This window comes from Podarcis erhardii (assembly GCF_964252035.2).
Source record: "Podarcis erhardii genome assembly, chromosome: 13".
Taxonomy (NCBI): Eukaryota; Metazoa; Chordata; class Lepidosauria; order Squamata; family Lacertidae; genus Podarcis; species Podarcis erhardii.
Window position 1 is genome coordinate 50,006,366 of NC_138502.1, and position 15,156 is coordinate 50,021,521.

The 15,156-nt window shown below is 42.9% G+C and overlaps 1 protein-coding gene across 3 annotated transcripts in view; it reads left to right on the top strand.

Moving 5' to 3' along the window:
• Nucleotides 1-15,156, top strand: part of INO80C (INO80 complex subunit C) — a 31,428-nt gene that overhangs the window by 1,622 nt on the left and 14,650 nt on the right. For all 3 annotated transcript variants that reach the window (XR_014150433.1, XM_081836370.1, XM_081836369.1), the window contains exon 2: nucleotides 14,280-14,390. Coding sequence is in view for 2 of the 3 variants with exons in the window: in XM_081836370.1 (XP_081692496.1) it covers nucleotides 14,280-14,390 (111 nt within the window). In the remaining variant the exon portion in view is untranslated. The remainder of the gene's footprint in view (nucleotides 1-14,279; nucleotides 14,391-15,156) is intronic.

Below are 15,156 nucleotides of genomic sequence, written 5' to 3' on the forward strand. Positions count from 1 at the left end.
TTGTATTCAACTCACTGCTGCCATAGCTGGGCTGAAACAAATTGTTTTATTTATTGTACGTGGCATTATCATTCACTATTATTGCAACACAGTTCTGAGTTTATTTATGAAGACACGTATCCAACTGTTTTAATCCTTCTTAAGTGGCATAATCACTATTATTATTGTGCAGTTATGTGTATATTTATGCAGATATATTTCCAACTTGCGACACGGAACAGCAAATGGGAATGTTTGTAATTCAAAAATTAGGGCAACAGCAGCAAGTAGTTTTTTGCGAGATTTGGGTTGCATTGTGTGTGTAAATATGGGTAAGATTTACTTAGTTTTGTTGGCTTTGGGTGTAAGCATTGAATATACATCTACCAACCCCTGAGGAAAAGCAAGCATATCTGTGTTGCATGCAGGTACAGGCAACAACCAATTAACATGTGTCTGAATGATGCACAGTTGTGCACATGCATATGGCACTAAACCTGGAAGTGACCCGAAAACGTGGGGCTCATGCGACGGCCAGGAACAGAACCCCCAAGCAAAGTGGTTTTTGACTGTACCTTGCGATTGAACAAATAAACCAGACACCCAATTAGGGAATACAGTAGAACTTCTACCTACGTCCTGCTCTACTTAGAACCCGTTCCAAGTTGCGGCCGCAGCAAACCCGGAAGTAAACACCGGGTTTGCCACGATTCATGCATGTGCAGAAGCAGCTGCCGCCATCTGCACAAGTGCAGAAGTGGGCTACCGCCAAATGCGCCTGTGTACAACGGCGCTTCTACCAGTGACCCGTTTCACCATAAGGAAGGGCCTCCGGAACAGATTGTGGTCATGAGTAGAGGTTCCACTGTACTGAAGACATCTGGTACAATTCTACTACAGTACTCTCATAGTGAGCTAGAAGCTTGCAGTCAAATAATCGCCTGGTTTCTATACTGACTGGAAAGAAACTGTCTTAGTGGTTTTCTCTGCACTCTTCCCCAAACCTCCCTTTTTCAGCTACCTTTCTGTCATGTTTGTAAATATTCCATTCTATTGCACCAGCTCAGTCAATCCATGAAAGTGGCTAAAGCACATTGCGCAAAACATTAAGACCACCTACAAGAACTTCTTTAAATACGTTAGTGGCAGGAGATAATTTAATGAGGCAATGGGACCATTAGATGACAACGGGGTGAAATGTGTGCTAAAGGAGGATTAAGGAGATTGCAGAGATGCTAACAAATTATTTGCATCTGTCTTCACAATGGAATATGTAGGGCAGATCCCAGTGCCTGAACTAACTTTTGCAGGAAGGGAACCTGAGGAACTGAGTCACATAGTGGTGGTGATGGGACAGAATTCTAGGCCTAATATTAAATGAAAGAAAATCTGACAAATTGCTGAGTCCAGATAGCATCCACCTGAGAGTTCTCAAAGAACTCAAATGTGAAATTGCTGCTCTTTGAACAAAAATATGTAAATTTCCCTCAGATCGGCCTCTGTACCTGAGGACTGGAATTGCTATTGTAAATCCAATTTTAAAAAAGGGATCCGGGGGGATCCTGGAAATTGCAGGTTGAAGTGAATGCCCAAGACAGGTGTTGATCATCATGTGAGCTGCGCACAGGTGGTCTGAAGCGAGCTACCACCATTCCTGTGGAGTCTCCTTTTATTGAGACAAATATGCAAGCCAGGCAAATACACTTTGGGCTGTGACCTTTACACATCTTCCGTCCCGAGATCGTGGGGTGGTACAAAGCTATTTTGGCACCTGTTCCACAGCATCATTTTCCCCTTGCGCAGTGTATGACGAATGGAGACAAAAGGTCTCAGGGAAAAGAGGTCACAGACAGGACACCGCTAACTGCTGAGACCGCAAAAGGTCAGACATGGGTGGAACGATGTACAGACAGCTGTGGCTTGTCGGGGGGGGGGTTTCCCTGCACCCTAAGGTCACGCATGCAGGCAGATTGTTGTGGCTGCCTGCTGGTGGGGAAGTGTGCTCCCTCCGGACCCCACTGCCCCACTCCGCGATATCCCTACAACAGGTCAATTAGCTTAACATCTGTCCTGGAGAAGTGATGGAAAGCAGTGTTAAATATAGAATAGCCAAGCATGTAGAAGAACAAGCCTTGCTGAAGCAGAGCCAGCATGGCTTCTGCAAAGGCAAGTCTTGCCACCCAACCCTATTAGAGTTCTCTGAGTGTGCCAACAAATACCGTATTTTTTGCACCATAACACTCACTTTTTTCCTCCTAGAAAGTAAGGGGAAATGTCTGTGCGTGTTATGGAGCGAATGCCTGCGGGTGGCGGAGGGGATCTGCTGCAGTCATGAGCAGAGGATCCATGGTTCCCCTTCCTTCCCTCCTCCATGGCTCGCTTTGAAACAGCAAAGCAGGAGAAGAGCCGCGGAGTGGGGAGGAGAGAGGGACAGAGAGCCTGTTTCTTTAAAGGAGCAAAGCGGGAGAGGAGAGGAGCCTTCTTCCCTTATACCCCTCTTCTTCATTATTAGCAGCATCCTTCTCCACCCACCCCATGCGTGCTTCTTCTCCCCTTAAACTCCTCTCCTGCATTATTAGCAGCATCCTCCTCCACACACCCCACGCATGCTCCTTGTCCCTTGAGTGCTTTTCCTTCCTTCTCCACTTAAAACGTGGTTACAAAGCACGGATCCACATGGATCCTCAGGATTTTTGCACTGGGTCACCCCACATTCACCATCAGATCACATAGCATGTCCATGGCTACATCTTGCACCAAAAAAATCACGCACCCCCTGTTGCCTGGGGCCGCAGTGGTGCAAAAACGTGGTTACAAAGCACGGATCCACATGGATCCTCAGGATTTTTGCATTGGGCTACTCCAAACTCACTGTCAGATCACATGTCTGTGGCCACAGCATGAACCACAAAAATCATATATCCACTATTTCGTTTAGAATATTTTTTTTCTTGTTTTCCTCCTCTAAAAACTATGTGCGTGTTATGGTCTGGTGCGTGTTATAGAGCGAAAAATACGGGTATATAATGAGAAGTAATCCAGTTGGCATAGCGGACTTGGGTGTTCAAAAAGCTTTCAACAGGGTACCTCACCAAAGACTCCTGAGTGAGCCTAGCAATCTTTAAATAAGAGAGGACATCTTGGGTATCAGGAATTAGTTAAGAAGCAGGAAGCAGAGAGTAGGAATAAATGGACAGTTCTCTAAATGATCTAGAGTTAGGAGTGAGCAATGAGGTGGCCAAGTTTGCTCAGGACACTGAATTGCTCTGGGTCATTAAAACAAAAAGAGTTTGTGAAGCGCTCCAAAAGGCCCTCTCCAAACTGAGGGAATGGGCACTAAAATAGCAAATATAGTTCGATGTAAACAAGTCTAATGTGATGGTGCACATTTGGGCCAAAAATCTTAATATCACATATCTGCTCACAGGGTCTGGTGGTGACTAACCAGGAGTGAGAACTTGAGGTCATAGTGGATACTTCAGTGAAGATGTCGACCCAGTGGGTGGCAGCTGTGAAAAAGGCAAATTCCATTCTAGGGATCATTAGGATAAGGACTGGAAATGAAACTGCTGATATTATAATGGCATTCTACAGATATATGGTGCAACCACGGTGTAATAGTCTGTACCATTCTGGTCATCTAGAAAAGGATATTGTAGACTTGGGAAAGGTTCAGAAAGGGCACCCAAAATGATCAACTCCCATATGAGGAAAGGTTATTTATTTATTTACTTATTTATACCTCCCTTTTTTCCTGGCAGGTTTCAACATTCAGGACTTTTTAGTTTCAATAAAACATAAGAGGTGACATGATAGAAGTTTATAAAATAGATAGACTTTTAGAAGGCATCTGAAGGCAGCCCTGTTTAGGGAAGTTTTTAAAGTTTGAAGTTTTATTCTGTTTTTAATGTTCTGTTGAAAACCGCTCAGAGTGGCTGGGGAAACCCAGCCAGATGGGCGGGGTAGAAATAATAAGTTGTTGTTGTTGTTGTTATGAAAAGTTTTTCTATGATCACAGTTGCCCACTGTGAGAACAGAATGCTGGTCCTTGGCCTGATTCAACAGGCTCTTCTTAAGCTCTTGAAAGATTACTGATAAAGTGGCCACATTCAGATGTTGCAGAAAGCTACGCCTTGGCAACTTTGGGCCATACTCTCGCTCTTTCAGGTCTGTGGTGAGATTTAAAGCTTCCAGGTTGCAGTGTGGAACAAAATGCCTTTTTCCATTTCATCTGAATATTTAGATGAAATAGGAAATTGTGATTTGTAGTTATGAAATAATGAAACTAATTAGCCATTTTTGTTTTTTGTTGCTCATTTTAAAATGACTGTTATCCTCCAGATTTTGCTGGACTCTAACTCTCATCATCCCTCACAGTTTGAGTATTATCAATGTGTGGCGAGCCTCAGGTTCCGTACCACCGGTCTTCCATATCCAGCTCTTCCACGAAGGATCTCAAGAATAATGCCATGTTATAATCACAATACCATGGATGGCATTGCTTATTGAACAGGGGGGGAAAGGCTTGGCCCATTCCATGCAAGAGATTCTGAATCTGTAGAAATCAGTAGATGAAGCATGGAGAGAAGTATTATTGCCTACTAATTTCTACAAAATAAGCTACTTGTTGAAAGCGTAGGAGCCAAGGCTGTTAATAAAGTTAGCAGCTCTGCATGTTAGATATGTTCAGCTAAGAGATAGTGACTGACCCAAAGTGAGTTTCATGGCTGATGTAAGAATCTGAACCCAGAACTCTTCAGTCCAAAAAAATTAGTCTCCCCATGACAAAACAACTGCTGTATTGTTCTTCCTTGGCTTTTGTTTTTAGTAGCCTATCAAGAAACAAATATTTCTTCGTGAAATTGTGTGTTTGTGTGTGTTCAAGTATCACAAAATAGGCTCCCCTATCCATGTGCCTCTGATCTTCTATACAGGGTATATTTTGTTCCTAAGATTACCAAGTGGAAAGGTTTCAGTACATTTAATGATTCTTCAAAAGAAGGAACTTGCATGATATTTTATTTAAAAGATTTAAGACACTGTCCTCACAAGGTAGTTTACAAAATGTTACAAACAATAAAATAACCCATCAACCCAACTAATTGAAAACAGGAGCAATAATTTTTTAAAACAACAACAGTGTATTGTTGTTGTTGTTGTTGTTTAGTCGTTTAGTCGTGTCCGACTCTTCGTGACCCCATGGACCAGAGCACGCCAGGCACTCCTGTCTTCCACTGCCTCCCGCAGTTTAGTCAGACTCATGTTTGTAGCTTCGAGAACACTGTCCAACCATCTTGTCCTCTGTCGTCCCCTTCTCCTTGTGCCCTCCATCTTTCCCAACATCAGGGTCTTTTCCAGGGAGTCTTCTCATGAGATGGCCAAAGTATTGGAGCCTCAGCTTCAGGATCTGTCCTTCCAGTGAGCACTCAGGGCTGATTTCCTTCAGAATGGATACGTTTGATCTTCTTGCAGTCCATGGGACTCTCAAGAGTCTCCTCCAGCACCATAATTCAAAAGCATCAATTCTTCGGCGATCAGCCTTCTTGATGGTCCAGCTCTCACTTCCATACATCACTACTGGGAAAACCATGGCTTTAACTATACGGACCTTTGTTGGCAAGGTGATGTCTCTGCTTTTTAAGACGCTTTCTAGGTTTGCCATCGCCTTTCTCCCAAGGAGCAGGCGTCTTTTAACAGTGTATTACAATGAGCTAAAAACAGACTGAAATAAAATTGACCATGGGCCACTTGAAGGCTGGCAGTGTATTTGCCTAAGAAGGAGGTTAGAATAATTTAGTCTGGGTTTAATCAAACATGTCTCACAAGTTTTCCTCAGATAGGCTGACTTGCCAGCTGCAACTGAATGGGTAAAAAGTGCTCCTGGCCACTTATATGGCCTGCAGATCTATGGACAACACTGAGTCCAGGAAGCTTCCCAGATTGTTTACCCATCTCCTCAGGGAGAATGCAATCCCACCGAGAACCAGAGACAAATATCCATTCATACCAGCAGTTTTCCCAACCCAGAACACATCCAGTTTATCTGGATTAAGCTTCAGCTTGTTTGCCAACATCTAGCCCTTCCAGACACCTGTTTCCAGATTTCACTGGATAAACTCCACCTGCTTCAATTCTTGTTTGTAGAAACTGTTAAAGATGTGTGTGTAGTCTCCCTATCAGCTCCTGGATTAAGTTGTTGCACGTTACAGCTTTCTGAACAAAGAAGGCAGCAACAACTTTATAAATAGGAATGTAATCTAAAAATGAACAGTCCTCTACCCCCAAGAGGATTTGTGCTACCCCAAAGAGGATTTGTTGCATATTCAGTTTGAAAAAGGCTGTCCTGGCAAATTGGAAAGAACTGTTTCCTATTTACTGTGCCTTTGGATTACCCCTGCCTTGGAACCAATCAAGAACAGATTATAGAACTTCCCCCATTATGTTGCTTTAGGGATTTAAAAGGGGAGGAGGAGGGCTTTATTTTTATTTCCCAAAGTGTAAAAAGCCTCAGATTCTCAAGATTCTAGATTTGCTTCTTTCGGACAAACTAGAATAGACTTCCTCAAACTTGGCCCTCCAGATGTTTTTGGCCTACAACTCCCATGATCCCTAGCTAGCAGGACCAGTGGTCAGGGATGATGGGAATTGTAGTTTGAAAAACATCGAGGGCTGAGTCTGAGGAAGCCTGAACTAGAACAATGCCCTCCCTAAGGAAACATGGTTGCTGTTGTTTTTGCCGCTGCAGCACCTGGTCCTCTCTAGATGTTTTGGATTACACTTCCTATAAGCTCCAGCCAACATGGCCAATGGTCAGGGATGATGGGGATTGTCCAAAATATCTGGAGAGAACCAGGTTGTGGAATAAAGATCAGCAGAAAGCAGGCCAGCATTTTCTCCCAGAATGTCTATACTAGCCAAGATGGACATTGTTTGGAGTGGGGCAAACAGAATCAAGTATCTGACCACATTCTTGGGTTTCAATTGCAATGCCGCCAATACAAAAATGACTAGAAGAGCCTGGATGCTTTCGCTGTTGACTCCTGAACAATGTTAGTGTCAGGGTTGAGTGCATAGCTAAAACTCCATAATTATGCAACCACTGTTGCTGTGCTGGAGGTTTGGGAATTTCCAGGTTGTGGATGTTAAAAAAATTGCTGTAATAAACATGTTCTTCAGTATGCCTTTAACATGACCTAAGATAACCCTTCTAAAACCCTGAACATCACTTGTATGTATAAATAAATAAATAAAGTTCAGCCAAGTGTTGTGCTGTGAAACAAAAGTTTTCCAAAGTTCAGCTATATACTTAAGAGGAGGCCAAGAAGAGCCCTGCCAGTGGAGTGAAGTTTCCTGTGTCACAGATTGACACATCTGTTTCCTCCAGGAGTTTAATGGAAATGTTACCATCTTTGTTAGTACACTTGAGCCATTCAAAATGTTGCGCTCATGTACACACACACAGACACACACACGTTTATAGAGCTTGCTTGAGACAACTTTATTCCACCACTGATGTGACTAAATCTACTAGTATTTCCTATATTTCAGTATTTTGACTCTCAAAGCATAAACTTTAAAAAGATAACCATTTGAAGGTAATTTAGTGATGCAACCTAAGAGGCAGTGATGTGAAATTCTCGAGAATAATCTTTTGGAGAATATTCTCAAGAATATTTTCGTTTACCGGTAATGAGGTGTCTGCATTTAAAGCAGCTGTGTAGATGATACAGAATTTACAGTTTGTGGAGAATATTCTCTGGAGAATTTTCTAGCCGAGAATATTCTCATCTCACATCACTACTAAGAGGGCTTTGCTTTTTAATCAAGACTCCATGAAGTTCTTCTTTGCTGTCAGAAAGCGCTACAGAGAACGTGGAAAAGCTACCCATCACTTTGTCAGAAGTGGTCCAGTTGGATGCATAAAATAGTAAACAGTCCTTCTTGGACCAGCTAGTTTCAAACTACAGTGGTACCTCAGGTTAAGAACTTAATTTGTTCTGGAGGTCTGTTCTTAACCTGAAACTGTTCTTAACCTGAAGCACCACTTTGGCTAATGGGGCCTCCTGCTGCCGCTGTGCCGCCGCCGTGCGATTTCTGTTCTCATCCTGAAGCAAAGCTCTTAACCTGAGGTACTATTTCTCGGTTAGCGGAGTCTGTAACCTGAAGCATATGTAACCCAAGGTACCACTGTATTTTGAACTGCTATTACAGTGGTACCTCGGGATGCGAACGAGATCCGTTCCGGAGCCCCATTCGCATCCTGAATAGAATGTAAGACGTTTCTGCGTGTACGTGGGTCACATTTTGCCGCTTATGCGCATGACCATCATTTTGAGTGTATGCGCGAGCGGCGAAACCCGGAAGTAACGCGCTGTGTTACTTCCAGGCTGCTGTGGAGCGTAACCCAAAAGCACATTCAACCCGAGGTATGACTGTATTTTAAAGCATTATTTTGAATGTGCAAATCAACATCTACATACCAGAACTGGTCATTGGGTTCTTTCGGGGGGGGGGTGCTCTTCTCCAGACAGCATTCAAGGGATTGGAAATATATTTTGTCAAACAGTCCCCCTCGCAAGGGGTCAGGTTTAGGCGAGGTTTTTCTGATTATGGAGCATATGTGCCCAGGCACGACTTTGCAGCACCAAGAGGGGGCTCTGAAACAGCCCAGAGTCTGGAAGAAAAGCCCGTAGCTCTAACAAGTGAAGCATGTCCCCCCCCCCTTGTGTTATTCAGTTAAGATTATAAGTGCACTAAGATGTCACACTGAAGAAAAAGAAGTGTTTTGAGAGGAAAGGGAATCCTGTGGCCCTCCAGATGTTTCACTGCAAGTACCATCTTCCAGCTATGCTGACTGGGTCAGATGTGAATTGGAGTCTGGAAGCTGGATGTAAATAAATTCAGAAATCCAAAAGCTACAATCCAGAGATTTCTTGCCCATGCTTCCACCTCTGAAGATCAGAGTTGTTCTCTCTCGCTCACTTTTTTAAAATGCAGAAGACCGGGACCAAAGCTCACAATTTGAAAGGAGAGCTATTGCTGAATAAGGGAAAACTATTGTCTAAAATGTATAAATTATTATTGGAATGGGAAACAAAAGACGAGCTGGTTAAAGCATCAGTGACCCACTGGGCAATGGATATGGGGTACAATATAGAACAAAACCTCTGGGAGAAACTTTGGAAGAATGATTTGAGATTTACTGCATGCTACATACTGAAAGAAAACTATATGAAAATGATCCAGAGATGGCATTTAATTCCGAGTAGATTGGCTAAGATGTATAATTCGGAATTGGATTTGTGTTGGAAATGTAAAGAAGGAAACTTTTTTCATATGTGGTGGGCATGCAAAAAAGTTTCAAAATATTGGGAAATGATATCTAATGAGATTGAAAAAAATGTTCAGAACAACTTTCCCCAAATAACCAGAAGCATTTCTGTTAGGAATTGTTCAGACAGAGTCAGAAAAAAATATGTATGCAACAACAGTGGCTCAGATTTTGCTAACTCAAAAATGGAAAATGAGGGAGGTCCCAAGCAAGGAAAACTGGCAACTCAAGATGATAGAATATGTAGTTAGCAGGCCTAACAAGCAGAGCAAGAGAGCCAGAAGAGCAGGTATTTAAAGAGGAGTGGAATTTTTTTTGTCAAGTATATTGAAAACAATTGTACACAGTTGAAAACGCTGGCAGTATTAAAATTAAATTCAACAGTATAATAAACATTGAGGTAATGTAAGATAGGAAAATGGATATATCAGATGGATATATCAAAATATGCAGGAATGGTGGATAATTAAATGAACCTTGAAAGGGGAGGGAGGGGAGTCAGTGGATGTATGGTATAATAAAAGATGTTTAATTTGAAATGTAAAATTTGTAAATTTAATAAAAACTATATATACGTAAAAAATGTAAAATACTGACCCCCCAAAAGTCCTGGTTCCTGTCCTAATCTTGGGTGTTGCTATCAACAGCATCTTTTAACATGTTCACTTCTCTTTCTGATTTTGTGTGTGATACTGGAGTTTTTACAAATTGATTTTTTTTTTCTTTTTTATGAGTGAAAGTAGACAATCTTCTAATACTTTGATTAAAATTTAGTAGGGCTGCCGGGGGCCAAACTTAAGTAATCACAATGGCTGGATATGGCCCACAGGCCTCTTATGTATAAAACCTTTCAGTACATTAAATGGCCTGTAAGCATTTTGAGTGAAACCATACAACACTCATGCTTTGTGATTTGCTAGATTGCCTGCCATTAAAAAGGGAAATGGTGATTGCTGGGCAAGAATACTTCTCCATTCTCTTGCAAGCCTGCTCTGAGTAAGTATTACGACAGAAGAAAAAAACAAAAACTTTTACAGACGATTTTAGCTTTGATCCTAAACATGCTTTTTTCAAAATACTATTGAGATCAATGGATTTATTTCCAAGTAAATTAATTCAGGATAAGGGTACTTGCTAAAACATTTTTTGTAGCTGAAGTTCTCAAATGAAGCTTGTGATTCAGAAAATGTGATCTAAAGGGTATAATTTGATTACTTAGGCTGTGTTCCTTTGTGAACAGTTTTATACACATTTAATAAGTTGAGAGTAGGTCCCTTTGGACTCTGGCATTATTTTTGAGTATATGCCAAGGTTTTAGGGGAAGAAATGGAGGCAGTGAGAGATTTTACTTTCTTGGGCTCCATGATCACTGCAGATGGTGACAGCAGTCACGAAATTAAAAGACGCCTGCTTCTTGAAAGAAAAGCAATGACAAACCTAAACAGCATCTTAAAAGGCAAAGACATAACCTTGCCGACAAAGGTCCGTATAGTTAAAGCTATGGTTTTCCCAGTAGTGATGTATGGAAGTGAGAGCTGGACCATAAAGAAGGCTCTTCGCCGAAGAATTGATGCATTTGAGGAGACTCTTGAGAGTCCCATGGACTGCAAGAAGATCAAACCTATCCATTCTTAAGGAAATCAGCTCTGAGTGCTCACTGGAAGGACAGATCCTGAAGCTGAGGCTCCAAGACTTTGGCCACCTCATGAGAAGAGAAGACTCCCTGGAAAAGACCCTGATGTTGGGAAAGATGGAGGGCACAAGGAGAAGGGGACGACAGAGGACCAGATGGTTGGACAGTGTTCTCGAAGCTACAAACATGAGTTTGACCAAACTGCAGGAGGCAGTGGAAGACAGGAGTGCCTGGTGTGCTCTGGTCCATGGGGTCACGAAGAGTCAGACATGACTAAATGACTAAACAACAACATATGCCAAGGTTTTGGTTATCGAGGCCTGAAACATAATAAAGACTGAGCAGGATTCTGCTTCATAATGTAACATGGCTGTAGAGATCCTAGCGTCTGTTAGGGTAACCAGAATTCAAATAGGTTTGTGTGACAGGACTTGTCTTTACAGAAGCCATACTGGCTCTGCTTCATCAAGGCTTGTTCTTCCTGCTTGGTTATTTTATCTTTATACTTGCCACAGTTTTCCTAGAACAGATGTACAGCCTGTAATTTTCAGGATCCTCCTCTGGATCCCTGTTAAAAAATTAGTGTTACACTGGCCATTTCCAGTCCTCAGATATGAAGGCTGATCTGAGGAACATGTCTTTGTTTGAAGACCAGCAATTTCACATGTGCTGTGGCAGACTCAGAGAGAGGGAGAGAATTTAGGTTGCCAGTATGTACTCTGGAGCCTAGAGCTGATAAATGGGCACTTCCTCATTTCCATGTTATATAATACAGCCCTAATTAAAACCAAGACTCAAAGAAGCTTTGTGAAGTCCGGAATTCTTAATTTTGGTTCCACTAACACAAGAATATACACAATGTGCCTTGTCGCTTTCCAGAATTCCAAATTCAAAGTGAAGCTAGACTGTTCTTGGCTCACTTGTGGATTGCATAAATGGGTCCTGAGATGGCAGAGCCCTTTCAGCAACAGAGACTTAGATTGTTGTTCTTTGGAAAGCTCCTTCAAAAAACAATGTTAAACTGATTTTAATAAAACGTATTTCTCAGTAATTGTACTTGGACTTCACTAGGGTTGTTACCCGAAGACAGCAGGGTGGGGACTTAGCCCCCATAGAAATATTTCAAGCCCTTCTGTCACTTTTCAGGTTTCATTATGAAAGGGATGAGTAGCCATTTTACTTCCAGAGAAGTAAAATTTAAGGAAGCAACGTGCAGGTAGTATTCTGTCCAGCTGATTAATAAGGCGTAAGCCTGTTCCACTTTCCAGTGTTCTGGCAAAGGATAGCTGGCAAGCACTTGGCACATCATTTAAAATGATTTACAAATTAATATATTTTGAATAAATTATAGAACTTTCATCTAGGTTTTAGTTGTTTTTGCACTATCTCTGTGGAAGGAAAAGAATCGTCTGCTTAATTCTGTATATTGGGTGCATTAAAGACACAAGAGCAGGGCAGAGATAGAGACCATAGCAAGCGAATGCTATTGGTCATGTAAGGCTCAGAAAGGCTGACGGTTTTTTTTTTTTATTATTCTGTACAATTATTAAAGGTCTGTGAGAAGCCCCATCTTCTTGTACATCCTAGCCCTCCTCAGGCATTCTTCTATGTCAGGCATGTCCAAAGTCTGCTTTGGGGGCCTAATCCAGTCCGCTTGTCAGTTTAATCCAGCCCCTGTGGCAGTTTATTTCCTGGGGTGAAATCCTAAAAATACCTCAACAACATCAATCCTAAAAAAAATTCAGCAACTCCAATCCTAAAAAAAGCTCAACTAGCTCAACAACTTTGGGGTAAAATCATAAAAAACCTCAAAAACCTCAATCCTAACTTGGGTTGGCCCTTTGGTCGGCTCTCATGGCCCTTCACTTCATCAAATCTGGTCCTCTTTGGAAAAAGTTTGGACACCACTGTTCTATGTAAACCAGCCTCCCAAACTAACCTGGTTCCAAGTGCATTCCACGCCTCAAAACCATCCAGTTGCGATCAAGCAAAGATTTATTGTTGCCTTGTTTGTGCCTGACTTCTCCAGCCAATCGGTGAGAAGCCGAGGACAAGGGAGCAAAGGATGGCATGGCTGGCTGTCACATAGAAGAGGGAGCAAGCTTGTTTTCTCCTGCTCTGTCGGGTACGACTTGAACCAGTGGCTTCAAGTTACAAGAAAGGAGATTCCAACGAAACTTTCTGACATTAAGAGCTGTTCAACGCTGGAACAGTCTCCCTCAGGAGATTCTGGGCTCTCCTTCCTTGGAGGTTTTTAAGCAGAGGTTGGATGGCCATCTGTCATGGATGCTTGAGCTGAGATTCCTGCATTGCAGGGGGTTGGACTAGATGACCCTATGGGTCCCTTCCAACTCTACCCTTCTGTGGTTGTCCTTTAATCTTCCTGCCACACTTGCCATTGTCTCCTCTCACACCCTTTGAGAACCTCTACTGAAGCAACAGGTAGTTTGCCCTTCCCACCTGCTTTCTTTCCATTGGAACCTCCTGAATTTCTTAAGGCTTTTAATTTTTTTAAAAAAATTAACCATGATTGTTTCTGCCTTAGCCTCAAGAACTCGGAAGCACAGTTGGTAGAATTCAGTGCAGCCAATCTGTCTGGATTTATTTTTGCTCCATCAGAGGCATCCACTAGGAGAAATGGAAATGGATATGTCAATTCCCCTTTCCCATTGCAGCCACCCTCCCCAAATCTGTCCCAGAGGGCTGGGGGACCTTTGGGAATAGTGTGAGCTGCAGAGACAAGAGGGAGTAAGAGAAAATGGCTTCTCTTGCATTGGTAGACTTCGCCATTGCTCTAGAACAAAGGTACGGGATTTCACTCAATATTTTCAAACGCCCTAGCCGTGCTCACTCCCCCCCACACACTTGACTTGTACGATCTCTGTAAATTCGATGTTCCACAAATTATGTACAGTGGTACCTTGGGTTAAGAACTTAATTCGTTCTGGAGGTCCGTTCTTAACCCAAAACTGTTCTTAACCTGAAGCACCACTTTAGCTAATGGGGCTTCCCGCTGTTGCTGCGCCACCGGAGCAGGATTTCTGTTCTCATCCTGAAGCAATGTTCTTAACCCGAGGTACTATTTCTGGGTTAGTGGAATCTGTAACCTGAAGCGTATGTAGCCTGAAGCATATGTAACCCGAGGTACTACTGTATTTCTGTATTTCCGTACATAATTTGGGTTAAGATTACTCACAACAAGCAGACCAGTGTAACTGGCTTGTGAGCAGAAACTACAGCAGGTAAATGGGCGTTGTGGGGTGGGGAGCTGTGAAGTCACATTTTTGCTCACTTGGGTGTTTCCTTCTCAAACCTGACAAATCTTTTCCCCCCCAGAATACCAGTGCAGAGACAGTGACTGAAAACAAAACTGTGACCACAGATCCCAATACTGGGCCAGTAGAAACATCTATAAAACCGTTGCCTTTTAAGTCTCCAAGCTTCGTCGTAAGTATATAGTTATACACGCTTAATATTTTATCCACCATGACGCTGGTCTTGAAACTTTCCAGATATGAGGCATACTGTATATTTGGCCCAAACCTGCAATGTAGGGCCCACTTAAATGTATATGCCCAACGCTCTCCCCCCTCCCCTTTGCCACACTACTTTTTCTTGTTCTCTCCTCCTTTTTTGGTTGCTGTTTTTCTTCTTTCTTTCTTCCATTTATTTATTTGTTTGTTTATTTTTAAAACTCAAGAGCTGGTCGTAGCAAATAAATGCTGAAACAAGTTGCTTTTACTTGATACCTGAATCCCACCAGGGAGGAGCTAGCTGGATCTCCAAGGCAGGGAGCTGAATAGGCTGGGTGCCACAACAAAGAAGGCCTTTTCTACCATACGCACCAACCCAGGGGCCGGCAAACTATGGCTCACGGGCTGGATCCGGCCCAATTGCCCTCAGGATCTGGCCCACGGACGGACCGTGGATCGTATGGATTCTGTTCGTTAATTTTTTTTCCTGCACCGCCATTTTTTGGGGGGGGCGCCATTCCCCCACACCATGGCACTTCCTTCCTCCTGGCTTTCCCCCACCCTGCATAGAGGAGGAAGGGAGCTGGGCTGAGCTGGCTGGGCGCCATTTTGGGCAGCACCTCTCTGGAGCCAGCCAGCCCTTTTGGGCCGCTCGTCCTGCCACTGCCGCCGCCGCCAGCCTCTGCCACTTGCAAGGGCAGGCACAGGAGGGCAGGCACAGGGAGAGCGTGGCGCCAACA